The sequence below is a fragment of the Ambystoma mexicanum genome, chromosome 2q (genome assembly GCF_040938575.1).
Source record: "Ambystoma mexicanum isolate Mex_15411 chromosome 2q, UKY_AmexF1_1, whole genome shotgun sequence".
Classification (NCBI taxonomy): domain Eukaryota; kingdom Metazoa; phylum Chordata; class Amphibia; order Caudata; family Ambystomatidae; genus Ambystoma; species Ambystoma mexicanum.
In genome coordinates this window covers 875679243-875706980 of record NC_090924.1, presented here as the reverse complement: position 1 = coordinate 875706980, position 27738 = coordinate 875679243, and the positions used below count along the sequence as shown (strand labels likewise).

The following is a 27738-nucleotide window of genomic DNA, read 5'->3' as shown; positions in this document are numbered from 1 at the left end:
GACCATAACACCTCTTTGCCATAGTGGGGTTCCCAAACCACAGATAACTTCTTGTACAACTTTTTCGAAATAGTCTATCCATATGTTGGAATCAATTGGGTTGGACTGTATCTGTGGCTGTGAGGTTTGAGTACTATTTATGATAAACCAGTATTTACGAGAATTGGACCCAGTCATTGCATTAATCATCACTTCCCCATCTTTTTTTGATATTGAAGCTCTATGATCAATAATCCAATTTGTGTATGCTTGTTTCCGTTGTTTCACCTGGGTCTTTATAACCTCTAGCTGATCTTGACTCCCTTGGATAATCCGGATGTATTTTCTGAGTTTTGCTTTAACATCTTTTAATTCTTGACCATATTTATGCTTGTGGCCCTTACACTCGGCATGATGCTGTGTGGTAAATGACTTACTGCGATATAGTGCTGTTTCTGCATATTCTTTGAATAATACAACCGAGTACATGGTAGATTTCTTTTCATAGGTAGAGTGAGCAAAGTCATGTACCAAAACTGTGTTAAACTGTGCAAGCTTATTTGGGGTCCATTTGACATGGGAGCAGTTGTTACAAACTTCGATTTGTTCAGGAAAATAGGACACATTTTCACACTTTTTGATCCATTGCAAATCTAAACACAGCATAGCATGATCACTGACAGAATGGTGCACTACTTCTATATTGTCACAAAGAGACATGACATGATTACTGACAAAAATGTAGTCGATAATGGAGCTAGCCCCTCTAGCTTTCCAGGTAGGTGTTAGGTTAAACATTTGGTTTCAAATCCCAACTCGGCCCAAAATCAATCCACAGACTCCTTCTAGTTTATTTTTGGAGTCTGTTTTTGTACCAGGCTTAAAATTAGCCAACACCGCCAGCATTTAATTTTTTGAGAGGTTACATTCAGAATTTAGGTCACCTGCAAACAGAATAACACCGTGAGGATTATCATCTAACCACTTTCCAATCCGATCATTTAAGCACTTAAACAAGTCGAACAATTGTCCATTGTTGGCTGTACCACTGTTCCAGCAGATGTTAAACAATAGAACATGAATAGTGCAGTCTTTGGTCATGATTCTGAACCTAGCAGATATGGTGCAGTCTAGTATCATGGAAAAATACTCTATTATTGCAGATACATTTTGGTTTGCCAAGCCGAGGCCCCCCATAGGCCGTCCCCTGGGGCCTTTATTTGCTGGTAAACAGATAGTACTGAAACCATCGAGAAGGCGGCTACCTGTTGCCCAGGTTTCTTGCAACATAATAAAGTCATACGGTTCAAGCAACTTGCATGAGTCAGGATCTTGGGTAAAATGCTTATTCCCCCTGGTATTCCAGGAAACCAAGCGAAAATAAACATCTTTGCTAAAGGGGTTTATGTACCTGTTTAAGTTGTTCTATAGAATCTCTGTGACAATGCCAGCCATCTCCATTCCTGCATGTCCTTTAGCGGATTCCTGGCTTCATCAATAATTTGTGCACCTTCCACTTGCTGAGGGAGTGGTGCGACTTTCTTACCCTTTATGGGTTCTCTTAATTTGTCATACAGGTTTCCATCTCTTTCAAGTATAGTATCTGTGAATGGCACAATATCAAACCCCTTTTTCTGCAGGTACTCGGCCTCTTTTAATAATAAAGATCTTACTAGTGGGGATTTTATTATTAACCTGACATAGTCATAGCGGTAATTATGGATGAAGTCCACCAATTGTATGTCAGAAGAAGTGATCAGGCTAAGTTCATTAATGTTGCTAAACATGTTTAAGATATAGGGTTGATTGAGAGCTCTAGGGCCCCCTTCCTCAAAAACATACTGTAAGACTAAACTGGGCTCATTCGCATATGCCCGAGCCCTGAGGACACCAGCAGCAGCCTCGTTGTAGTTAAGGCAGCCATCTAGGTTCCTAGGAATGGCATTTCCTGCTAACATTCCTGGAGCATGATAACCTTTTTCCTTGTCAAGCAGGGAATCGGCCGCCCGAAACTCGCATTCGGTTCTGGCAGCCCCCATGTTTATCGAAGGGGGATAAGCAGCTGCTTTCATCTGGTCAGGATTTCTAAATTCCCCATCAAGTTTCCCTTTAGGGCCGTCCCTAATTATTTTCTCCAGAATTGCTTCGATCATTTAGCTTAATGTGGTTTCAGACAGACCTTTCATTGTAACTCCATCTCCCTCCAGAGTATACTTCACGTCATCACCGATTTTATCCCCAATATTACTCTGGCTGGGGACCACACCCGTGCTCACTGCCAGGTTAGGTTGAGTACTACTTCTCACAGTATTAGATGGTTTGGTGACCTCCAATGAAGATTTTAGGTCATCTACACAGATTATAGATTGTTAATGTTGATTGCATGGTAACGCAGGCAATACAGGGCCTGCTGATATGGGAGTGTTGGGACGTGATGGGGCTTTTGGATTTTGAAATATATCAAATATGTTTAGCATGCTTCGTTCCATTTTTTTTTTTTTTTTTGAGGTTCCTGTCTATGCGTACCGCTGTCTCTTTCTGCTTCAATACATCAGACAGATTATCGGTACCATCCGTGTAGTCGCGTTTGTCAGTGATTCCTGTAACATCTTCCTTGGCCTTCGCTACCTTAGGCCGGGGTTTGCCTACGGCCTCACTGGCCCCCTCTCGTGTGTTTCTGCCTACTTGCGCCTCCTTTTCTTTGTGGAAGTCTGCCAGGTCGTCTCGCAAGTCCATGCCACGCATTTTCTTTTTTCTTGGACAGTTTAACCTCGTAGAGATCAGTGTCTCCACTGGTGGCGACCATGCCGTCATTAGTGAGACCATTGTTGGTTGTTCCTTTATGTGAACTAATCGGGTCATTTGAGGTTTCAGAGTGGTCACACATGACAACCAACCTGCGCACCAACCGTACTCGTTGGTAGGGTGTTTCCCATTTTTCCACTTAAAGGCATCCCCATCTCAGGTGGCTTGTTCATACTGGTAGCAATCGTTTGAAAATCAGAGCACCACTCTGACATCATCATCATCATCCTACAAAGGTCAGGCAAAGATGTTAATGGTTCTGACTACTACCCACAAATGCATCCACACACTGCACCGTCATATCTCTCAGACACTCTCCACAGACCGGCCTCCTCCAGACCTACCTGACTTTGCTATACCAACCAACTCACAATACCACGATCAACAAGACTACAGCGGGAGGACAGGGATTCCCCTACATAGCACCCAGACTCTGGAACAATCTCCCTCACGCTCGAAGAGCAGAAAGCTCCCTTACAGCGTTCAGAAAAAAACTCAAAAACTCTCTTTAACTAAACTACCTCTACCCACAGCCAAACATGCACACATTGCTAATGTTTTGTTGTCTAAACCTGCATGCTTTATGCCTCTATGTTGTAACTAAGTCTCGCTATTTCTGTAACCAGCGCCACAATGCCTCGGGGCTGATTCTGTGCGCTTAACAAATACGAATAAATAAATAAATAAAAATTATGATTTCCTTTTAAGAGACCCAAATGTTTTTTTTAACTCTGCCAGCATGGTGTCAGTTATATAAGGCTCATTATTGCCCTCAGAGGCACACTCGTTAATACACATTACTTTCGTTTGATGTTTACTGGGATTGTCCACAACAGTCTACAAATGTTGTGAGAGACCCAGCAACGTGTTTTCACCTGTACTAAATATGGGGGTGGGGGTGTCTGCAAACATATAGCTTGCATTCAAATCGTGATCAGAGTAAGTGGTGTTACTGATGATAGGTGCATGTTTCTTAGCTTCACCGAAAAGTGATTGAGAGGATTCAAATTGAGCGTCATTGCCCTGAATCAGGGCCCCTCCCCCTCCCATAGAACACATTTGTGCACACTCTAGTAAATCGTCATCTGTGTCTGATGACCCAGGCAGAGGCGTAACTACTGCCAGTGCCATACTTGCTCATCGGGTCATGACTGTAGTTGTAACAGAGACTTTACGTTTCATTTTCCCGTTATGAAAATGCAGAGCACACGCTCTTAACGTAATTAGAGCACCACCTGAATCTTATACGTGGCTGGATTGATGATTCTGTATGTTAATTAGGGTAGTAAAAAACAAGTGCGCCACACCTTCTAATACATGCCCACAGACGGTGAGCGAATCAACAGCCCAGCAATGTTAGTTTCGCTAAAAAATCCTGTGTACATCAAGGGATCACATCCCCGACCCCACAGGCCAAACAGGCCACTTGCTGAGGCGTGCGCACTGATGGCGCGCGGCTTCGATGTTAAGTAGGGTCCTCTTGTGTGGGCAGGGCCTATGCATAAGCAGATAAAACACTGTTATTACACCATACAAAGTGTATAAACTATGTCTGATTACTCGAACAGTGCTATGTGCAATATATCTTCATTCACCAGAGTAATAAGTCCAGAATAAGACTAAGGAACTGAGTCCAATTTCACAAGCGTCGGGAGCTCCCAGATCAGCAAACATCATAGCAGGTACAAAAGGCTATTGAGAGGCCAGTTGCTGAGGCGCGTGCCATTTTGATAGATATCAGTCTGTGGTTCAAACTAAGTCCGTAATGCCTAGGATTACAATATCAAAAGATAATGCATCTTCAGAATGATTCTGCTATGACACCAAGTTCCCATGTCGTCCACAATATCGAAGGTATGCCAACAGTAACAATGTCACTTTTTCTAAACCTTCTGTCTCTTCAAAAGTTAAACCTTATAATTCCTCTTCTAATAATATCACAGGATGGGAATCCATCTTTAAATATTTTTTAAGAAGTAGACATTGAATTGATCTAAAGTGGAATGCATGTCCCAGAATTCCTCAGGGACTGTGAGGAAGAGGAGTGATGAAGAGGCATGCAGGAGTCAAGGTCAGGCAGGCAGGAAAACCTAATAGCTTTTAGCAAGGTCAGGCAATTAATCCCAAGGGCCTGTACCTGTAGCCAAATAATCCACCTAAGGGGCATAAAAGGCTGCAGCAGGGAGAAGCAGCATACAGAAGCTGGAGCAGGAGCTGGAAGGTCGGGAGTAGCAGTAGCAGAGCACAAGGCTGGCAGTTCACAAGGAAGTGTGACCACAGAAGGGATGTCGAGGAGAGGAAGGGCAGATTTCACCTGCAGGCTCTGAGTTGGTCCTGTGCTCACAAACCCTGTTTGGCTGTGGCAGCATTAGAAGAGACTGTAAGAAACAAGTAGTCATTCCAGATCTGCCTAGTTGCAGTGAAGTCGTGCATTCTCGCAAGCAAGCCGAGGGAAACTGGAGAGAGGAATACTCTCCCTTAATGAGACAGGATCGAAGACCAGTGTAGGAGAGGGGTGTGGGTCCCAAGAGTGCCTGTAGCAGTAGCAAGAGAAGAAAGCAGAAGCAGCCCACAGTGGCCATAATTATGGAGTTGGGAAAAGGAAGCTCCAGACTCCAAATTAACAGAGCTACTTTGCCGGTAACTGTAACCAACTTTATTCACCCTTGCGTATACATTTAAGCGAGTACAGGTTGTTCCCAGAAGTGGGAAGCCTTTCTAATAAGGGAAATGTAACATGGGTGTTTGTTAACAAGCTGAAATACCCCCGTGTGGTGAAAGCATCTCTTTTGCCTATTATTGGAAATAACTTATTGCTGAGCGGTCGCGTGGCTCCTATTAAGGAGAAGAACGCTGCTGGTTAAGTTATTGAAGCAGAACTGACTTTCTTGAAATGTTACAAGCATAGTTTAAAGAGGCCGTGCATGCCACCGTGTTTCCCGATATCTTGGAGTCTGAAAGCTGACCCAAAGGTGGGAACGTGTGCCTAATTTCATTTCTGTTAAGAAACCCACATCTTGTAACGTATGGAACAATATAAGTAGAAGTTGTAGCAGTGGCAGAGGCTAAAGCAAAGAACAAGCATTACATAAGCCCATAGTTAATTATCTTCAAATGAATCCCGCTAATTTGAGAACGATACACCATTATTCTGGAGTCGTTGAAGTTGTTGTTACCCGAGAGTCATCTAATATTAAGGTGACCCGGTTACTCAAAGCTATAAGAGTGGCACACTAGCTTTGGGGTAACCATTGAAGAAAGGGTGTATATGAAGCTAGGGAAGGGAGCTGGGTGCTTGTTTGAAAGGTGCTGTTTTTAAGACTGTTTTGAATGGAGGAGAATTTGTCTGGAAGCAAGAGGCAGATTTTGTGGTCGCTGCAAAACCGATGAAAAGGCAAAGAGGCTGCCCTTACTTGCCATACAAGAGAGAAGAGTGCCTTGCCAACCTGTAGAGGTCGAAGAGGTCTTGTTAAAGTTGCCTAACATTGGAAATAATAGCCGCAGTAGTAGAACTGTGGTCGTCAACATTTCTTGTCAGAACTGTACTAACTGGAAGAAGTAGAATCGGAAGTCCGCTGCGGGGGTAAGGAAGCCTGCTTGCACAACACTAATAGTAGCAAGGAGTCTCGGAAGAGAGAGCAGATGTCAAGCAGAAGCATCCTGACAAACTGTGTACAAAAGATGCTGCAGAAGTTGAAAGCAGAGGAGTTTATGTAAACAGAAGTGGTACTTTAGTCTTCAACTTTTTACCCCTTTCGTTCCTGGAAGGAAGTCATCCAAGAATCCCATTAGTGCTGTTCTGGAACTGGGAAGGAAGTCTTTTTCATCAAGCAGGGAAGGAACTGTTACCAGTGGATCTTTTTTTGTGTGACCATTTGTTTCTTTGGATTTTTTCAAGACTTTGCTTAAGACTTTTCTTTTCCGTGGAGGCACCTGACTTTGGGACATACTTGGGGGCGCATGATCCTCCCAGGACTATTGGAAGTCATCCAAGACACTGGTTGTTTGATAACCTTTTATTTTGATGTTTTCATGTTGCTTTGAATGTTGGTTGATTTTAGTGAGACTTAGTTGTGTGAATGCTAGGAGGCTTCCCTTAGATTCTAGACTAGGTAGGGAATCCCCTGGTAGAGTAGGTTTAATTGGGGTTTATTTTATAATTTTGGGTAAAATAAAAGGTCGAATCATCTTGAGAAAGCTGAACACAGTTGGAAATTTTAAATCACTGACCCCTCACAGCTCTCTTTACAATGAAAAAGACCCTGGTGCTGACAGTTTTACACCTGCTTTCTATAAGACCTTCAAAGCACAATTGTTGCCCCCTTTACTTCCCTGTTTACTGTGTTACTCCCATCGAAGGTGGTGACGCAGTCATTGGGAGACACATTCCTCTCGTTATTGCTCAAGCTAGTCAAGGACTCCACCCTTTGTGATTACTATCACCCAATTTTCCTCCTTAACACAGATGCACAAATCAACTCAAAGGTTCTAGCTACACGGTTGATGGGGTGTGTCTCCTCTTTCATTCATCCCAACCCAACCCCATCCTTTGGACTTAAATGGAACTAACTTTGTGCCCTTATTTAGTATGCAGACTTATTAATTGGCAAAGTTGAAATCCCAGGAGTTATCTTGGTTGGGTCCGGGTACTGTGGTTAATAATAATAAAGTCCCCAGACAGCTTTATTATGCATCAGCCAAGGGGTTATTCCAATCCCTGAATGCCCCTTCAGATGCTTCACCGGAATATCATGAAATGTATATGGTCGGGTCGCAAACCCCAAGTTAGCAGACAAGCCCTTCATGCAAATAAATATTTCGGGAGCCTGGGTCTCCTGATTCTCCACAACTACATAACGGCAGCTATGATCTTCAGGATATATTCTTGGCATGAGGGCGCGGAGGGGGCCCTTTGGGTGGGCATGGTGCAATCAGTAATGAGTCTACCTTTGCGGGACCTACCAGGCTTCATTGTCGTAATGGGATAGGGCGATTTGATGGTGGGGAATTCGTACTGGCTTGAGTCCCTTATCTCCTCTCTTGGGCAATTCTCGTTTCGCCCCAGGCCTGGGGTGGGGAGCACTCTGTGCACTGACGGGAAGAGTGCCTGCTTAAATTGCAGCAATTATATAGGGACGGAGTTCCCTCACTTTTCAAGGAGTGCAATGTCTCATTCCTTGTCCCTGAGGTGGAGCGCTTTAGATACCGTCAACTGTGACATTGGATCACCAATCCCGAAACATGGGCGGCCGGTACGTAACCACTCTCAGCATTGGAACTCAAGTTACATGAGGGCGGCCCTCTGAAGAAAATGTATAGACTATATAAAATCTTGGACAGGTTCGATCCTTCCTTCAAGCTTGCATATATGAAACAGTGTGAACAGGACCTGGGCCAACCTATCTCCGAGGGGTCCTGAGGGAGGATTTGGCAGAGGGCAGCAACATCGTCACGCTGTGTCACGAATAAGGAAAGCGCTTAGGTGATGTACCGTTGGCATCTGTACCCTGGATTCTAAAGATTAACCCTATCAATTTCCTCTCTCTGTTGGAGGGGATGTTGTCAGAACAGGGATTATTTACATCTGTGGTGGTCCTGCAAGAAAGTTCTGCCGTTCTGGTGAGAGATCTTGGCCCTAATGGGGGAAATCGCCAGATCTTTAATACCTACGGATCCCCTGCTGATGAGCCATTGGCCTCCCTTTATCATTTGCAGGGCCTTAGAGGGCCACTTATAACTCAGCTGTTATTAGAAGTTTGCATAGCACACACAATGTACTGGAAAGAAAAATCGGGGCCACAAGTGAATGTCTGATGGTTTAAGATCTGAGAGATTGTGGCGGCAGAAAAGGTCTGTGCCCTGGTCCAGGGTTGCTTGTGCAGACACACCTACACTAGGCTCCCTCTTCATGATTTCTGTGCGAAATACTCGGCACCAACTGTTAAGCCACAAATGTTCCAAAATGTGTCTCTGATTTAGAGATTTAGCGTACAACTTATTCTCTTGGCCTAAAGATGGGTATTGGTTGATTGATGCTACGTTTAGTCGTCTCTGCAATGTATTATGTTCCTGTAGCTCCTTTGCATCACTATTACAACTCTTTTTTTCAAGTTTGTTTTTGATTTTAATTGTTATTTGCAAAAATGGACTAAAGAAATCCTTTTTAAAAAAGTTACCTTTTACTCATTCTAGTACTCTGATTACCAATAGCTTGGAACGTGCGACCACTGATTTGTGGGAGTAGTTAATAGTTGGTGACATGATTGTAATGAAAGTTTGCACATCTGGTACTGCACATCGACGGCTCTTTATATGTCATCTTTCACATGCATTTTGGCCTCATCTGGGTTCCCGGTTTTCTGCTGAGTGGTGTGGACATGGCTTGATGATCAGCATATTTGGCGCTTGCTCTTTTCTTTTCAGAATGGAGAGGTTCAGCTAATTCCCTAAAGAAATCTATTCATGCTTTCCATCATTTAAATATTTTCTTTCTCCCGCTTCATCTGTATTACTCCATGTTACTGTATTACTCCACGTTATTGCATTGCATCTTCAGGCCATTCCAGGTGTGCAGTTGTTTCTCGCACAGAGACTGCAATGTCTTACTCATGATAGTTTGTTCACGCAACACAGTCTTGGAATTGTTTCTAGAATTGCATTCATCCTTTCCAAGTTCCCTAAAAGATAGTTAACTTCACCAAATACTAGAGAGCTAAATTGGGTTAAAGGGGCCCTATACCACATGCATTATTAACATTGATTAATACTTTCCTTATTGGTAAGATGTGCCTCTTGTTTGTTCCAGGGAAGGAAAGTATGTCAGGGTATTATGTTTTCATTTATTATAGTTTCATACAACGCGGACCAGGCCCAAATGGACATCAAGGGGCAGTATTTATCATCATAATAGTATTTGTCGAAAATAATTGTCAGAGCAATATATACATGGACATCCCGAAGTGACAAATGAAGCTGGAAAGTTATCTTGGATACTAAACACCACTGGAACACAGTATCCTTAGGGTATATGTGGAAACCTTGATTGCTGTATCTAGGGAATTACAGAATGAGGGATCAATGGTCAACGTGAGGCCCAGATAGAGTGTAATAAAAAGTTTTGCTCCATTCAATCACAGGGGTTGGAGGGAAGGTGTATCAAAATAAGGACACATCTCTGCAAAATAGTGCAGGACTAGAGCGAGCTAGATGGATGAGAGAAATGTCTGGGGGAAACTGTCTCTATGTATAGTAGGGCCATCGTCCTCTTTTTCAGTTCGCCACATTTTAACAGTTTCTGGTCGGGATTTGGCCACTCTGATATTATTTGTCACTCAGTTCCTCTAGTATCCACAGATTCAGGATTCTTCTATAGAAGCTGCTGGCGACTGTTTTCCCTCCCGGGTTAATGGTCGTATGGCTTCCAGATGGTAGTTGATTTCTTCCCTTTATGTCAGTTAGATTAGCATGATGCACTCCGAGTATATGCTCCCAGCAAGGGTGATTCATCAGGCTTGATGTTGACTGGCAGCATGGGTTACCCCACCTTCCACTGCAGGTGCAGTGGCTTTCACAATCCACCAAAGGTACCTTCATGGTTTGGGTGGTGTGAGGAACCCGAGGGCGTCCTCGCTTCTTTTTCCCCAGAATCCCCCTCCCAGGTGGCCAGGGAAAGGTCATCTCTCTTGGATCCGGACCCTGGGGGAGGAGAGGTGAGGGAGGATCATCTGGGAGGGGAGACTTGGGGAGCAAAGAGAAGGCACCCAAGCATGAGACATGGCATCCCCCTCTTTCCTTTTATTAGGAACGTTCCATCACTCAAGCCTTTATGGGCTATTGTCATCCTTTTCTTCCTTTAGAGATGACCCTGGAAAAGGCCATCATTGTATTGACATAAGGAAGAGGTGAAATAGAAGGGTGTTTCCATACTTGGGGAAGGTAAACACCTATCAACCCCCTAATATTATTCCAGAGAAACATCAGGCCAAAGTAATAAAAGAACTGAGATTTATGCCTAGTTCCCCTCAAACGTGCCACTCTAGTACTGGGACGAGGAAGAGGTGACTAGGACTTGTACATACTAACATTTAGTTGCACCACTCTGGTACTGTGACGAGGAAGAGGTCTGGGAACTATTACAAGGGTCAGGCGTGTCCAGAGAACCTACATAATTGTAGTCAAGTAATTGAGCTGAAGGGCTTGCAACTGCAACCTGTTAACAGGTCAAAGGTGCATAAAAGGTGGGGCAGACAGCCAGGAAAGGGAGGCCAGCAGGAGAGACGCCGGGCTGAGAGAGATGGGCCTGAGAGGGGAGAACTCCTGATCAGAAGGAGGCTTCCGGGGAGCGTCCTGCCTGGAATTTAGGATGCCAGCTATTGCCAAGGAGAGACTGTGACGCTGGGGCCCGAGTGGGCCTTTGGAGGGTCGAAGCTGTCAGAGTCCCCTCTGCTTGGTGCCCACAGCCAGAGCTGTGGGGCACAGAGGACTCCCAAGTGCTGCAAACCACCTATGACATCTGCGAGCGACTAGCAGAGCTACCGGCAACTCACAGCGAGATTCGCAGAGAGCGAGTGCTGCTCGCAGAGCTTCAGAGAAGTGTGCGCGGAGCCTAGAACAAAGAGAGAGTGGTCGGAGGAGCTGCCGAGGACCCGTTGGTGGATTTGAGGGAACACTCCTACTGGGGTGCTCCAGGGGCTACTACAGGGGCATATGATGATGCTGGATGAAAGGAATTAAGTGTGCAAGTGACTGTGTGCAAGTCAACCCAAATTGAGTTGTTTCTTTAACATTACGAGCAAACGCTGAAGTATAAGTAAAGGAAATTAAACACAAAGCAAGCATTACAGAGCTAAAGAAAAGCTTTGCAAGCATTATTGAATACCAAACTAAAGGAAAGCTTTAATAAGCATATCAATGAAATGAAAGCCTGTGTGGAAAGCATTTAATGAGCACTTAGACAAATAATTAATCTTTAAGAATACAATGACAAGCAAGTGATGAGCACCTATGGTGATGGAAGAAAGTGAGCACCACAGAGTAAGTTGTGTGGAAGAACACACTGGCAAAGCCAAATGACTGGCAAGGAGAATCCAGAATGAATGTAAACCAAAGCGCAGGTGTAGTGAAAGAGAAACCAGTGTGGGCAAGAAGCCTAGGGTTATCGGTTGCGTGACCTCTAATGGGTGCACCATGTGGTCCGGCAACTGCGCCTAGACTGAGGGTACCCTGTCTGGAAAATCCAAGGAAAGTAAAGATAAAGGATCTTCACTTGTCAATAATATTGAAAGATGGCAATCTGTATCAACTGAACCTGAAGGATTATAAAGTTTACCTGGAACTGGTTCTGAGAATTAAAAGACTTGAACTGATTGTGAGTTTACAAATTGGAATAGCTGACATTTTGGGGAAGGGAAACCAAAGACATTGTGAACTGTGTTGTTGAGCCCTTTATGGAACTGTGTTGTCTTTTTGGGGGAAGCGCTTTCAATTTGGGGAAGTGAGGCTGGAAAGTAAGCCAAGAGCTGGAAGAAGCTCAGAACTTTATTTAGAACACTAGTTCTTTTATTGCTGACTTCCCTACACATTGTTTTGCTTTAGCTGTGAGGGCAAGTATAGGGTTTGGACATACAGACTTTTAAATTGAACTTATTGACTCAGACTTGAACTTATTGACTCAGACTATCATTCGTTTCTTTAGGTAGGGAAATCCCACCTTTGCATATGGCAAGTTAGGCCTTACACCATCCTGACATTTAAGTTAATAAAGACATTTTGTTTGAATTTTGAATCTGTTGTCTGTGTCTTGCTTCATGATGCCTTCACAAAAGCCATAACAGAGCTCAGTGCGATATTGTCCAGGAACAACTAGACTTTGTCCCAGAACCCCTACGCTCTCAGATTTTAAAAACTGTGTCAGAAGGCAAACACGTTGCCAACATTATTAAAAATACCTTAGACCCCCCAGTACCGTCACCAGGCTCTAAAGCTGATCCATAGATGGCACTACCCCCCGCAAAGAATAGCTAGAATGAGAGTGGGTTACGATCCCCATTGCCACACAGAAATAGGGGACTATGTACACATGTGGTGGAAATGTCCCGCGGCACAAACCTCCTGGAGAGAAGTCCTCTCTTGGATAAAAGAGGTAGATGGAATGGATAGGATCCTATCCCCCTGGCTAATACTGTTTGGCATTGAAGTTGAGGGGGGTCCAAAGGTGAAACACGACCACATGCTACACGTCATGCTATTAGTGGCCAGATGTTGTTGGGCCCAAAAGTGGAAGTCACCCCGGGCTCCGGGGGGGGGGGGGGGATGGATTTCTAAAGTGCGGGCAATTTATGATATGGAATTCTTGACCCACTTGATAGACGAATCCAAGTCCAACATCGAAGGCCTGTGGCTCCCATTCTTCGACAAATATGGGAAAATGGCCTGATAGTCTACGACGAGCCCTGGACAGTCTTTTAGATCAGGACACTGTCTTTTTGACACCTCCGCTAGGCCCTATGGGGCCCTGTTAAAATGTGGGACATTCCTCCTTCAGCCTGGCCCTGGCGGTTTGAGCTACCCCCCCTAGGGGTGGCCACCTTGTACTTGTGAGTTTGAACTTCGTGAAAGGACACGCTGAACCCTGCTGATATCGCTAATTAATGTATCATGGTGTGGGAGAGGGTGGGGGGTGGGAACGATGGGAGGGGGGATGAAAAGTTGCGAACATTGATCTTTTGTTTTTTCTTTTTCCAAATGATGTAGCACTGTTTTATTCATGTCACGATTATAAAAACTCAATAAAACCAAATTTAAAATAAAAAATTGCTTAGACGCCGGAGAGACCGAAGGCAGAGTAGTAGTAGAAGGCACATGGCTCAAGCAACACTCTTGACTTCGTAATTCTGGCTTCAAGCTAGTAACTCCAGCAGCTTTAATAAACATGCCCATAGACAGCAATGTATTGTTTGGAAAGGCAGTTGATGATGCTCTAGAAAATGCCAAAAAAGAGCATGACACTATGAAAACATGGCAAATGTATATTAAGCCTTATGTTCAGCGTCTGGTTTTTAACACTTGCCGTTCCTTTCGAGGGCAAGGCTACCCACGAACATCCCAGTCAGGGATCTACATCTTCCCCATGGTATTCTTCTCATTCGCAGTCCATCCCTTTTTTTAAAATCCTACTTTCAAAGAGGTTATACACAAGGGAGAGGTCATGGCAGGGGTGCTGCCACAAGAGGCTCCTCAGCCCCTACAAAACAATGACCCAAATTTGTTTCCCTGGTAGGGGGTTGCATTTCTCAATTCATCCCCGCATGGGAGGGAATCTCAACAGACCAGTGGGTGCTGTCACCTGTTTCCAACGGTTACTCCATCGAGTTTAAACGGAGACCTCTCTATCATCCACCAAGACACCGAAAAATGATGCAGGAGCATCAGCTTATTCTCAAAGCCAAACTACAGTCTCTGCTGCAGAAGGGAGCAATAGAGCTTGTCCCTCCTCGCAAGGTAAACAAGGGTATTTATTCAATATACTTGCTTGTACCAAAGAAAGATTTAACTATGCACACCCTCTGTTAGACCTGCGCCCTGCAAACACATATGTCAAACCACAAACATTTCAGATGACAGCGCTTCAGGAAGTAATCCCTCTCTTAAAGAAGGGGATTACATGGCAACATTGGATATGAAATTATGCATCTTTCATATCCATACTTTCATATTTCAGTGTTGCCAGCAAACCGAAAGTACTTGCGCTTCCACGCAAGGGACAACCACTAACAATTCAAGATGCTTCCCTTCGGCATAGCCTCAGTGCCAAGAGTAGTCACCAAAGTACTAGCAGTGGTGGCAGTGCACGTACACAGACAATCCATTCGAGTGTTCCCTGATCTCATCCCCAGTCGTAAATAAAATTCCTGGGTGCATACATTTGGACAGAAGACACTTTAGTCCAAAACATGCTGTGTCAAATTCCTCATTATGTGGTTGGTCGTGAGATAACCATGCAAGCAGCATTATGCCTTTTTGGGATGATCGCTTCCTGCATCTTTCTTGTGCCACATGCAAGATTATGCATGCGTCTGATGTAAGGATGGGTAGCAAAATAGGGGTCTCAAGCAAGCGGTCACTGCAATGATCTAGTGGTGGTTTCGCCATCTCTAGTTCAATCACTGCAGTGGCGGTCCAGGGGAAACATGCTAAATCGAAAGCCCTTTCTCAACCCTGCAGTAGAGGCCACTCTTAACAGTAGACGCTTCAGTTTTCAAAGCCCTACTACTGTTTCAGCGTCAGTTAGCAGGGAAAACAGTCCCAATCCTCAGACAGCACCACTCGCAAAGTATGTCCAAGCTAGCCCAAAAGACTTAGAACGGGTCTTTCAACTAAAACATATTCCTCCTGTCCCAACATATTCCAGGGGAACACAACTGTCTAGCAGACGAGTTGAGCATGGATATTCATCATCCCTCAGAACACGAGTGGCAGTTATGCAGAGACATTTTGCACACCGTTTTCAAAGAATGGGGGCAACCCAACATAGATCGCTTTGCAACACAAGACCATGCACAATGCCACGATTGCGCATCCAGGTTTCCCCACACATGATTTAAGGGCAATGCACTGTGGATCAGTTGGTTAGGGAGATTTGCGTACGCTTTCACACCCATCAACACCCCCTACACCCCTTAACACCCCTCAACACCACTGCTCAACAAGATAATCGACAAGATGCACCAGTGACATCTCACAAGGATCCTAATAGCTCCAATGTGGGCCTGCCAAACTTTGTTCTCACACCTGCTCATGTCACTTAAACTGCAAGTCAAACTATTGAGCCCCTACAACATGTTATCCCATCATCAGGGGACAACTCCACCAGTGCTGCCTCCACGCTTCATCCATGTCATCAAACACTGAATTTAGCAGCCTACGGTCATAGTTTGGTCACTTGAATGTACCTCAAAGATGCATGGACATCTTCAGAGGCGTGTAAACCAAACCGAAGACATTGTTATTTCAACAAATGGAAGCGCTCTGTCTTGTGGGGCAAAAGGCAAAATGGCAACCCCCATTGACAGTTCACCGTCTAATATCATACAATATCTACTGTATTTGTTAGACTCAGGGTTAGTGTTTAATTCTATTAAAGTCCGCCTTGCTCCACATTCCTGTGGTTAAAGCATTCATGGAAGGGGTCAAAAAGGTTACAGGTCCTAATTTCAACTCCACCCCCAGGGTGGAACTTAATGTCATTCTTATCAAGCTTTTTTTTTCTTCATTTAAACTTATATTTAACATACAAACAAACCAACACAAAGACAGGTTGCACCATGTCCTTACAATCCTATAGGTACGTATCAGTGCAGACTTCACATAGGCTGTTCACAGTCCCTTCCTGTTTCCACCACCTCCCCAGCCCCAACCATTCATTGTGTACTTGTCCATCCCCAATGTCGCGCCCAGGTGCTTTGCAACTGATCCCCTGAATGCCCATCCCTCCAAACCCCCCCGCCCCCCAACCTGTGCCTTTAATAGGCCCTTCTCCATCATGGGAAAACATGCTAGGCTTCGACTCACTCTCTCCTCTCATGCATTCCTCGCTGCAGTGCTCTATACCACACTGTAGTCTGCGCTAGAGACCATCTATTCAGATCCTCCACCGAGCTTCAAGTGTGGGACCCTCCACCCTTTTCCACACCATCGCTATTCTGTGTTTTGTCGGTATACAGATCAAATCCCAGTTTTGGAAAGATGTGCTTCGTTTCTCCCACCTCTCGGGAACAGACCTAGCAGACAAAACTCAGCGGCCCATGTCTGCATCTGAATATCTCCTTTTGCCATGTCCGCCCCCACCTGTGTGCACCTCGGGCAGGCATGATTGTCCTTACCCGTCATATAAAATGGTCTATGTGGGCTCATACATGCCCTGTGTGTAACATGCAATTGTGTTAGCTTGAATCTGGTGTTCCTCAAGACTTGTTTGTTGTACAGCAGCACCCTCCTACACTCATCTGTGAAAGTTCTTCCGGTGTTTTGCCTCCCAATTTCCACGCACCCTCAACTTTTGTGTAGCAGTGCTACCCAAGAACAATTCATACAATCTGGAGACCATGTGCCCCCCTTCTGACACATCATATATAGTATCTAGTATCGCATTGGTCTCCACTTCCTCTTACGGGCCCAGCCATCTCTGCCCAATTCTCCTAACCATACCTAGATATAGCAAACACTGGCCCTCGTGTATGCCATGTTCATCAACCAAGGTCTGGAAATCCAATATTTTGCCTTCTCGTAATAAGTCATCCAGCGTGGCTACCCCTTTTACTTTCCCATTGCCTCCTGTACTGTCAAGTCTCCCCGCTGTTCTCCAGTAACTCCTACTAGGGGCACATGTACACAACAAGGATCAGATCCTCCCAGGTGATTTCAGGCCCTACGCCATATGTCTTTGCCAAGTTTCAGTAGCCCGGAGGGTCTTACTCCGGTGAGTTCCGTCACCCTCAATATTCCCTTGAGAAAATAACCCCCTAACATCGGCTGCAGCAGCAAGGTGTCCTGCAAGGGCTCGTCTCCCAGCCAGTTGCGAATTGTAGCTGTCCTGCCAGGTAATAGCACTCAAAATGGGGTACTTTTATCCCACCCTCAGCATAGTCTCTCTGCAATGTGCGCAAAGCAACTCTATTCCTCCCTCCCACAGGCATTCTCGGACCATTGTATCTAGTTGGCGAAAGAAAGCTGTTGGTATATTATAGGGTATATTAATAAAATAGTACAAGAGGCGATGCAGTACCACCATCTTCAAGTGGGCTGCTCTGCCAGATATCCCAACTGGCAGCTTTTTCCATAATCCCATAGTTAACTACACCTTCCAAAGCCTTCAGCGTGTTCTCCTTATGCGCGTCCAAATGGTCGTGCCATACATTGATACCCAGATAACAAAAGGTGCCCATTGTCCATTGGAGGCCCAAATGCAGTAATTGCTCCTCGTGGAGGCCTTTTAGCCCCGCGAGTGGGTACAAGCAGGAGTTCTCCCGGTTTAATGCCCGAGAATGTGCCAAATTCATCAATAACATCCAGTAAATACAGTAGGTTATCATCCGGTTGTCTTGCGTATAACAGCATGTCATCTGTGTACAGAGAGACCAAGTGTTGCTCTCCGTCTATCTTGATCTCATCTTCTATATACTCCTTCCTGAGGAACGCGGCCAATGGTTCCTATGCTAGAATATATCAGTGATAATGGGCAGCCCTGCTCGGTACCCCTCTGTATCTCCCATGCAGTTGAGACTTGCTTGCCTGTCCTCACCCATGTCCTTGGGCTGTGGGTAGGGGGGGGTCCTCCACCCCACTCTGGCAGCGCCCGCACCTCCTGCCCTCTTGTGCGGCAGAGGGTCGCCTCACGCTTGGTGAACTTGGTGAGCCCCCGCGGTTTAGGTTGGGGCAGGCTTATCGAGGGCACTTGCACTACTATATCCCTGCGGTCCCCGCTCACCTCACGTCCCCCAACGGATGCCACCCATGTCCACTTCTGCGTCTCCTCTACGGTCGGTGGCAGCCCGCCGAGCAGGGTCTCCAGCACTTCTGTTGGGTTGTGACATACCCGGCGGTTCCTTGTGAGCCCCTCTCAGCCCGACAGCATTGATCCCAGTGCCGAGCTAGGCAGGTGTTACAGCGCTACCACTGCGCCGTGGGCAGACAATTTGATATTATGGGTTCGGCTCAGCCGCTGTCTTTAGTCCGCTCACACAGTCCTTCGGCACCCTCTCTGTTTCCCAGGCTCCGATTTCCTTCGGAACAAAGCCCTGATCGCAGTCTGTCATGAGCGATCAGGGTGTGCCAGCAGAAGTGCTCTATTCCTAGATCTGTGCCTCATTCAGGTTCTGATTTCAGGATCAGAGCAGGTGCACAGGGAAGTTACATCCTCACTGCATGAACTCCGGCCACCCCCCCCCCCGCCATTCTTACCAAGCTTATGGGGCCCCCTTTTGAACCTATGCATAAAGCTAGTCTTAAACATCTCACCTTCAAGACCGAACTGCAAGCACTCTAAGTTAAAGACCCATTTGTAACCATTCATAAAGATAAAGTAGTGTTGTTAAGAACACATCCATGTTTTTCTCCAGAATTTCATGTAAATCAATCTATAGAACTTTCAGGACCATGGGTACAGTACACATCACGTTAGGGATAGTTTTACAAACACTCCCTGTCGACGTCCCTTTTTCGAATTTCAAAAACAAGTCATGCAATACTCTACACCTACCACTAGATATCGGCCTATGCAAAGCATGTGAATCTAAGCAGATACAAGCAACAGAAAGATGATTACAGGTATGTAATATTTGTCATATTTGTACAGGACTCCACTTTAGTTTGCAGCACTTGCCCCCCTAGGTGTCATGATCTCTGCTTCCAAAAGGTCAAGACTTACCCAACTCCCTTGGAAGCAGACCCATAACCCAGGTTCCGAGTGCCAACCAGTCCCAATTGGGACCTTTTGGACCCTGTCCTGGCGCCAGTGGCACCAGGCTCATAAATATGCCCAGTCCCAGCGCTGGAAGCGCCGGGCTCATAATGCTTGGGTGGACTTACCTGCAGCAGACCATGCTGCTTACTTACCTGCCAGTTGAGCCTCTAATCCTCTTCTGTTTGGGACTACTTTTCCTGTTGGGTGGGGCAGGAGCCACTCCCTAGGTTCAGAACACTGGAACTCTTCTGGAAAGCAGGAACTCTTTTCTTACCTAGGCGAGGCTATGGAAGGAGACACCTAAGCACTACAGGAGGCTATTTAAACCACACCCGATGGATGAATCTTGCTTTGCGTTATTCTGCATCCTCTGCAGCAGAACGCTCATCGTGTCTTCAGCATCTGATCCTGGGCCTAAGGGAAAAAGGCTTACCTTCCTGAATCCAGTCTTCAGCAACACCTATAAAGACAAGAAAGAACAGGTTAGCATTACGGTCTTCAGTGACAGCGCTTCTCTTACCTGGTCCATCAGCTGTCACCAACGCCTCGCGCTGCATTCCGGCATCTGAAAGACAAAGGCTTACCTACTCTTCGCGTGCTCCGGAGATCTTCGCACTGCATTCCGGCATCTGAAAGACAAAAGCTTACCAACTCTTCGCACGCTCCGGAGGCCTTCAGCGCTGCATCCCGCATCTGAAAGGCAAAAGAAGGTGCGTTTAAAGACATTGGGTAACTTTATTACTCACGTGCCATTACTCCTTCCCTCGCCGAATCCAGTGGGTATTCCGGCACCCTTCAGCAGCTCCGAACTTGTACCTGCAAGATAAAAGGACAGTTAGTGCGCATCGTGAAGCAGGCAACAAGCGCTTACTTACGTGCTTCCAGGCGCTTCTATTCCTCACACGGGTTCCATCCTCAACTCACTTCAGCCCGTCATCCGCCATCGCCGGGACCCTGCAAAACAAGAGACATCATTACAAAAGACTTTTAAAGACATTTGAAATACTCGGAACTTACCGTTCGTGCAGTAAACGACGGACAGCAGTCCTCTGAGGTCAAGAGGCCTCCACCCTTATCCAGTGAAGAAACTGGTTACGGCACCCTGCCCCGAGGCAGATGGAGAGCTCGGCGTTCACTTACCTAAGGTGAGAGCGTTAACCTTTGGGGTTCTACAGGAGAAGAGAAGGGGAAGAAGAGAGAGACACCCAATAACCCCAGTTCATTAATCCCATATTTTCTATCTGCAGACATCTTACTCTTCGAGTCAGACATACAGTGCACAGAGGTCCAGCCCAAAGAGCCAACCGTGTGTTACACATCACCTTTGAAGATACGGTATTCGCCCAGTCAAGACCGGCGCCTCTGCGGGAATCAGGTGAGCGTTACACTAGGTTAATGTTGCCTTTGTAAGTCATCAGTCTTATGTTTTACGCCTAGTCCCCCTTTTTACACCAGCTCACGTCTTGTTCTAATCTTTGTGTATTCTACAGGCATCCCTGTTGGGAATGCCTTCACCTCCTGTAAATATGCTATTGTAGATCATTTCTGATCGAAATTGATATCTTTGTTCTTCAAATAAATACCAATGCAAATACAAAATACTTTCTTACTTGAATTTCATTTTAGCGTAATGTTAAGGTTCACAGCATGGTTATAGCAGATGTTGAAACTCGTGGAAGCTATGAATTGTAATCCTGATTTCACAAGACATGTCCTTGTTTAAAAAGGAAAGAAAAACTAGAAATGTAGAGAGGACAACAAATGGATACTTATCCATTCTAGATTGCCAGTGAACATTTTCTCTTAAAAATATAATGTTTGCATTATGAGCAATTTCTTGTTAAAATATGATTTACTGTACAAATGTAAAAGCAACATAAAGGTTAGAAATAGATGTGAAGGTGGCAAATGCCACATGCTCTCACTTTGCCTTAAGTGATGTCAGGACAAATTAGTGAACTCTAAGATTGTACCATTAAATAAAAAAGGGGCGCAAAGAAACGCTGCTGTAAGCTTATTTCGTTATTGGGTAGCTCAGGAATTTCTTTTTGTAAAAGCAATATTGACAAAGCTGAATGAATGGATAGAAGCTAATAATATACTTAGTAAGTGGCAAGCAGGATTCCAAAAAGGGATGAGTACAATCGTCCAAGATTTCTGACTCTACCAACTTATGTAGAAACACCTCCCCCTGAAGAAGCTACCTCTGTATATTTTTTATTGTATTAAAACTGCTTTGAATAGTATTCCAAGAAAAATATGGTGGTTAAGCTTCCAATCGTACAGTATTCCATTGACCTTATTGGGTATAATCGTAGAATTGTACAGGAATGAGGCTTCTGTTAGATGGGGTCCTGCAGGAGAACATAGCATGAACTTCCCTTTTGAGAAGGAGTTAAGCAAGGTTATGTTATGTCCCAAACACGTTTCTGAAGTTACATTAGCACTGTAATAGACCTTTGCTGCCTACCAGCAGATGCACCTGATTAAGTAGACATTAGATTGGAATTGTATTATATGCAGATGATGCAGTGCTTATTTCTAAAACACTGAAATGCATTGCTGAATACATTTAACAAAGTTTACCATGGGAAAGAGCTGATCGTCAGTGTTGGAAATAAAAAAAGCTATGGCTTATGGCACAAGGTACCAACATTAAATCTCTGATTGGCAGGAGAAAAGATTGATTTGGTAGGTTGGTAACTTTGACTACTTTGGGATTAGGTTCAGTAAAGAATGTACCGTGAGAGAGAACTTGAGATCAGTGGGTTATCTTCCATGCACTCTCCTGCAGCAACATTACAAATTCTTACATCACACTGTGAGCAGTCTGTGGATCCCATTATTGAGTTCTATAAAAGCACGCGTTGCCGGCAGCATTAGATAGTGTGGAGCTGTGGGGGTATGTCGGGGCTCCCAATTTAACAGTAATTGAGAATTCCTTTTTGAAAATATTATTGGGAAGTACATCAAATGTATTGGTTTAGTTTGGAAATGAATTTCACTAGTCAAATTTTACAACCAGACTTGAGCACTTTCATTTGGTTGCGATTATGGTCTTATCCCAGCTTGAGTTATTTTAAGGATCCACTCACAAATGTTCTGGAGGCTGAAGGCAGCCACTCATTGCCCTCTGTAAGGAATGTAACCGGTTGGTCTTTCTAGGTGAAAACACCTTTTTGGGACAAACCAGAGTAAATTAATTGTAGGACCAAAGATGGCATTAAAGAATAGTTGAAGAACTGGCTACTAGAACTATCTCATACAACTGTCTCCCAAAGAGATTTAATGGCAAAACAGGGGTTGGTATTTTAATCCTTTAGATAATATAGAAAATATTTTACTGAGGTGCTTGTATCTGAATTTCCGATTTGTAATCCTACCTGTTGGTGCACTGAATAAAAACTCTTTCTGCTTGGACATGTGTAAACCTTGTTTGGAAGCAAGAGAAATTTATCAGCATATTTTGTTCAGCTGTGCCTTCCACGCAGTAATTCGCAGATGCAATCTCAAACTCTGCTTCAACAATCGCGGGATTCATTTAAGAAGTTGGACAGATGCTGAAAAGCTGTGCTTGTTTACAAAGTTAACGAACTGTGTTTCTGTGGGTGTTATTTATCTTTTCAACGCCTGGTTACAAAGGATGCCTATCCTTAAAGGAATGAGGTTGTAATTGATTTATAGGAAGCTAGTAGGTCCCTTTGAATTAGGAGGTATATATCCAAAATCATAAGGACCTGGTTCAGTCTATTGGAAGTATTCAAGTTGGATTTTGCTGATGCTCTGTTAGTCCTGAATAATGATAACCATTTTAAGGTTGTTTTATCTATATATTTTGTATGTATTGAGTGTATTATTTGTAATTGTTTGCAATTGTTTGGCATCTTCTTTTAAGACAAGTAGCTGAATAAAGCATTTTTTATTTACTATAATAATACACCACCGTTAAGAAAAATAATGAATATGTGCCCTTTTCTCCCATCATTTGCCATCCCCTGCCCATTCACATAACTCACTCATGTACATCCATTTTCGGTTCATATATTTTCCACTTATCTCGCCTTTATTCATAATTATTTTTTTACCACTAATATTTTCTTACTTTTGATTTTGTCATTGTATTTTCTTCTCTTTGCCCCTGTACTAGCACCCCTTTTAACGATTGCCATGTGCTCCTTTTGGTTTATGCATTTTACTTCTTAGCCTTGGACTGTCTTCTCCTATTCTGCACTACCACATTCTGCTGCCTGTTTCCTCTGCTATTGACTCCTTTTTACCTTCTCTCCCCCAGTATCCTTTTTACCCTTCTGTCGTACCATTAAACCTTGCACTTTTACTTACTCATTTGTATTGTTCTCCTACTCTGCAGAGATGTTCTGTGTACAGTGACAATGGATAATTAACAGAATAAATAGTGAGGTCATCATTCCATTCTCTGGGCCTTTTGGAGTCTTTGCGACAAGGACACATTCACAAATAAGCCTCATGCCTGCACACTTACTCAGTCACCGATACCTTGGAAAAGCATATCATAAAGGCATATGATACACATTGGGTGTTTTCTGTACCCCTTATCACTTTCAGCAGGTACTTGCTTGCATCAGTAAGAGTTGAGAGATAACAGGAGACCATCACCTTTGCAGCACACAGGAAACTGGCAATGAGGGAGTGTCAGGATTTGTCCAAAAAGCGAGCATAGTAAAATCTGGAGGGTACAATACCAGGTATAAGGGCAAGGTGCTGTTTGAGTTGGTCGTACAAGGTGTGGGCACTGGGTTGCATTGGTGCCAATGAGACAAACTAGGTCTCTTCCAGTGGAGAATTTTGGAGACAATTTAGGGTCCAATGCCAGAACCTGTAGAGTTGGGTCCCGACGTGTTTGACAGGATTTGAGGGCTAATTTTCCTTATGAGTGGGAGAAGCACCTGGAGGAGGTTTCTGAGCAAATGAGTGCAACAGTTGACTGGCCAGCTTGTGGTAAGATGCTACTTTCTAACAAATGAGTGAGATCAGCACTGGGTTTTTCCACAAACTGTTGGTAATCTAATAGCTCTTACAAATGGCAGAAGGGGGTGGTCCTCAGGAACATGCATCGGCATTCTCTCAAAGACAGGCACATTGCTTCATTGCTTAATGGTTTTTAATTGCGCTTATAGTGTACAACTGTGCAGGGTAATGATTCAAACCGTTCACTATGGACTTTACTCTACACATGGTAAACGATAAATTGTGTGTGGAGGGACAATGCCAGCATCATTATTTTTTACTGATCTGGTGATTGGGCCTTTTTTGGTTAGGGTCCACAGGTGTCATTTGAACCCACAACCTATTTCTGTTAATACTCCATGCAGACCATTCTCCTCTCTTTCTACCTCCTTGCCTTGCAATCTCTTCCTAACCTCCCTTGCTATTTCTTATATCCACTTATCTGCTTCAATTTCACCCCTCTTCCCATTCTTCGATATGTGACATTTTATGATGTGCACTCTTCCCACTAAAGGCACGGGTACTGACTTGAGGTTTTGTGGTGCCTTAGCTTGATGTGCTCTTGCTTTTGTATTAGGCTTTTCTCTTTGCTATATTTATTTAGAGAGTTGTTATAATTTCTCTAACGTCTCTGTGTTGCTTTTTATGATATTTTCTGTACACCTGCAGATTCTTGAAAGTATGCCAATCAATGAGAAAGTGGAAGAGTTACTTCAAGTGATAGGCCCATTTTATGAAATAGTGGAAGACAAAAAGCATGCACGGGGATCTGGTTTAACGTCAGGTAGGACTGCTTGCATACATTTGTGGAACTAGTGTGCATTGTATTTTACTGTTCTTAGTTGCATGTTATTTAGCAAACCAGTTTGGATTACTCAAAATAAAAATGCCCTCCGCTTTTTACTGAGAGCCTTTTTCCTTTGATCATTCATTTAAACTTTTTTGTTTACTACTTACTCTCTCCGCTTTAGGTTGCTGCTCTGCCATCTAAAGATTAAGCAACTATGTATGGTTGCTTGCCCTGATTTACCCTTCCCTCTTTCTCAAAGAGGGATGCATCACATTACTCCATGCAATCTTCATTGATATTTGTAAACATGCAATGTCTTTGTCGATGTGCAGAATCCAGGAATACGTTTCAAGCAATGAAAGAGAAAAAAAATCTTAATTATTATAACAAGTAACATAAGTATTGCCAATCTGGCTTTGTTTTTCTGCTTATTGTAGCTCGAATACGTACTAAAGCTACTTCTAAAATGTAATCTTAAATACAAACTCAGCCAACAATGATCAGGAAAACATATAGGCAAGCATGGAGAAAACATGCCAAAAGTGGCAATATCACCAGGGGCTTCCAGGCTCCAGCATGTTTAGTACAGACATGTTTGCATCGGTTCTGTTTTTCAGGCACTATCTAGGCATTGGATCCAGGCACACTAGCTCCCGATTCTCCGCAGCATTTAGTAAATTTTACCGGATTATTAGCAGCTATTTGCTTCTTTTGAATTCTATTCTTTAATAATGTGAGCAGTCTTTCCCTCAAGGTTGGATATTTTCTGTCTTTACTAACAAAATGTATTATTAACAAGCATTCTTCATGCAGAAGGCAAGATGCCAATGGAATAATCATTATGCCCTTGCCCATTGGGTGCGTCCCTGACTCATGGAGGAGTCATCTATATGGCATTTGATGTCTACAGGAGATGTAGCCCTCTCACTGCTTGTACTTCATTGCTTTCCTATGGAAATCCGGACTTCTATATTCATTCTAAGTGCAGAGGAAGGTTTAGAGACATTGAGGGCAGTAGACTGAAGGGAAGCATTGTCCAGTTCATGGGTCACTGCAAGATGTGCTCTACCGTCCTCTAAAAGGCATTGATTTGTTCCTGTTATGAGGCTTTTGAGAGTATAGTGAGAGTGGATCTCTTCTGTTGTCTTATATTTTGTTGGTGCCACGTGTTCTGTTTTTGTAAATATGTGTGCATGTGTCGACCCACTTGTCTCATAAGTGTAGGCCTACCTCTAGAATTCCCAGTGTTATCAGTAGTGTACATTCTCCTCACTCACCTGAAACCTGTGTTACTAACCATTCACACCTGACATGGAGATTGCTAAAGGCTTGTTCTGCCATTTCTAATGCTCCTATTATTCATCAACTGATAACGTCTCTTGAATTAGACCTTGTGTATGTCTGAAAGTTTTAAAACCAACTTCTAGCCCTGCTTTTGACACACTTAACACATCCATGAATACTTACTGATTTGTGTAGTGTGACGGGATGTCCCGCCCCAAAAAGACACGCTGACTGTTATGAAAAGTCCAAGGGTGTTTATTTTAAAACTTAATGGTCAGAATGTCTGCTTCTGTTCTTGGTTCTCTGGTGTCTAAGAGACTGGGAATGATTGGTGCTAGGGCCGTCCCTTTCTTCTATCTACCTTCCCAGGCCGAGGACTCGCCTCCCAGCCCCAGACGTCCCTACCGGGCTGTTAGTCACTGTCTGTCGGTAACCACAATGTCTTCCAATTCTCTACATATCTGGTGTTTACCCCAAGACATTGGCTAGCTGACTGCCTAGGGAACTTCTAGCTTTCCCTCTCCTATCATTGGTTAGAACTCTGGTAATAGGGAATGGTGCCTTCTATCGCCCGATCACTTCTCTCACACCTGACTATTTCCTGTACTGATCCCTTATTCTATTCTCCTCCCACCACGTTACTGTCTGTCCATTCTTTCACGCCGCCATTCCACTTCACCCTTTGATCTTACTTCTGTTACCACTCCTATTCTTTACTGCCGCTTGTACTTCCAACTATCCCTCTACCTTGGTTCCTTTTCCCTCCTTCCTCTCACTCTACTTTCCCACCTCTTGCTATTCCCCTGTTATAATTTCTGTCTCACTTAATGCCAATAGCCTCTCCTACTCTCCCATTCACTGTTGTTGTTCCTGCTCTGTTACTGCTCCGTTTTCCCTACTACCACTACCTCTACTACCATTACTGCTACAAGACACTCAGGGTTATGGTGCCCTGCACACTTCTCACTCTTACAGAACCCGGATATATGGGGTCCTGCTCCCCTGTCCGTCCCTCAGAGAGTCTCAGGGGTATTGTGCTCTGTACACCCTTCTCGCTGCTACAGAACCCAGGGATATGCAACTCTTCTCTCCCGTATGGTGCCCTGCACTACCATCACTCTACCACTTCTCTTCTTCCCTTGCTATTCCCGCCACCTACCTTAACTTCCAACACCTACTACGGCTACCTCTGCTCCTACTACTATCCCACTGCACCACTACTCCTATTCTACCTCTAATACTCACACTCTCCCCTCTCTGACACAAACACTCCACAGACCTCCTTAACAATAGCCTCTGTACTATAGTTGCTCTTGCCTCCTCTGGTCTCTTGGACGTCCTCCTCCGTCTCCTGTCCTCACCCAACTAAACTACATGCTCAGACACCTCCTTACATATCCCACCCTGTCCCAGGATTGGCCATGCACCCTGTCCA

General features: G+C 44.3%; 1 protein-coding gene across 6 annotated transcripts in view; it reads left to right on the top strand.

The window, feature by feature from the left end:
• The window catches only part of ACBD5 (acyl-CoA binding domain containing 5), an 803722-nt gene that overhangs the window by 229979 nt on the left and 546005 nt on the right, over nucleotides 1-27738 (top strand). For all 6 annotated transcript variants that reach the window (XM_069648118.1, XM_069648119.1, XM_069648117.1 and 3 more), the window contains one exon: nucleotides 24899-25013. In XM_069648118.1, coding sequence (XP_069504219.1) covers nucleotides 24899-25013 — 115 coding nt within the window. The remainder of the gene's footprint in view (nucleotides 1-24898; nucleotides 25014-27738) is intronic.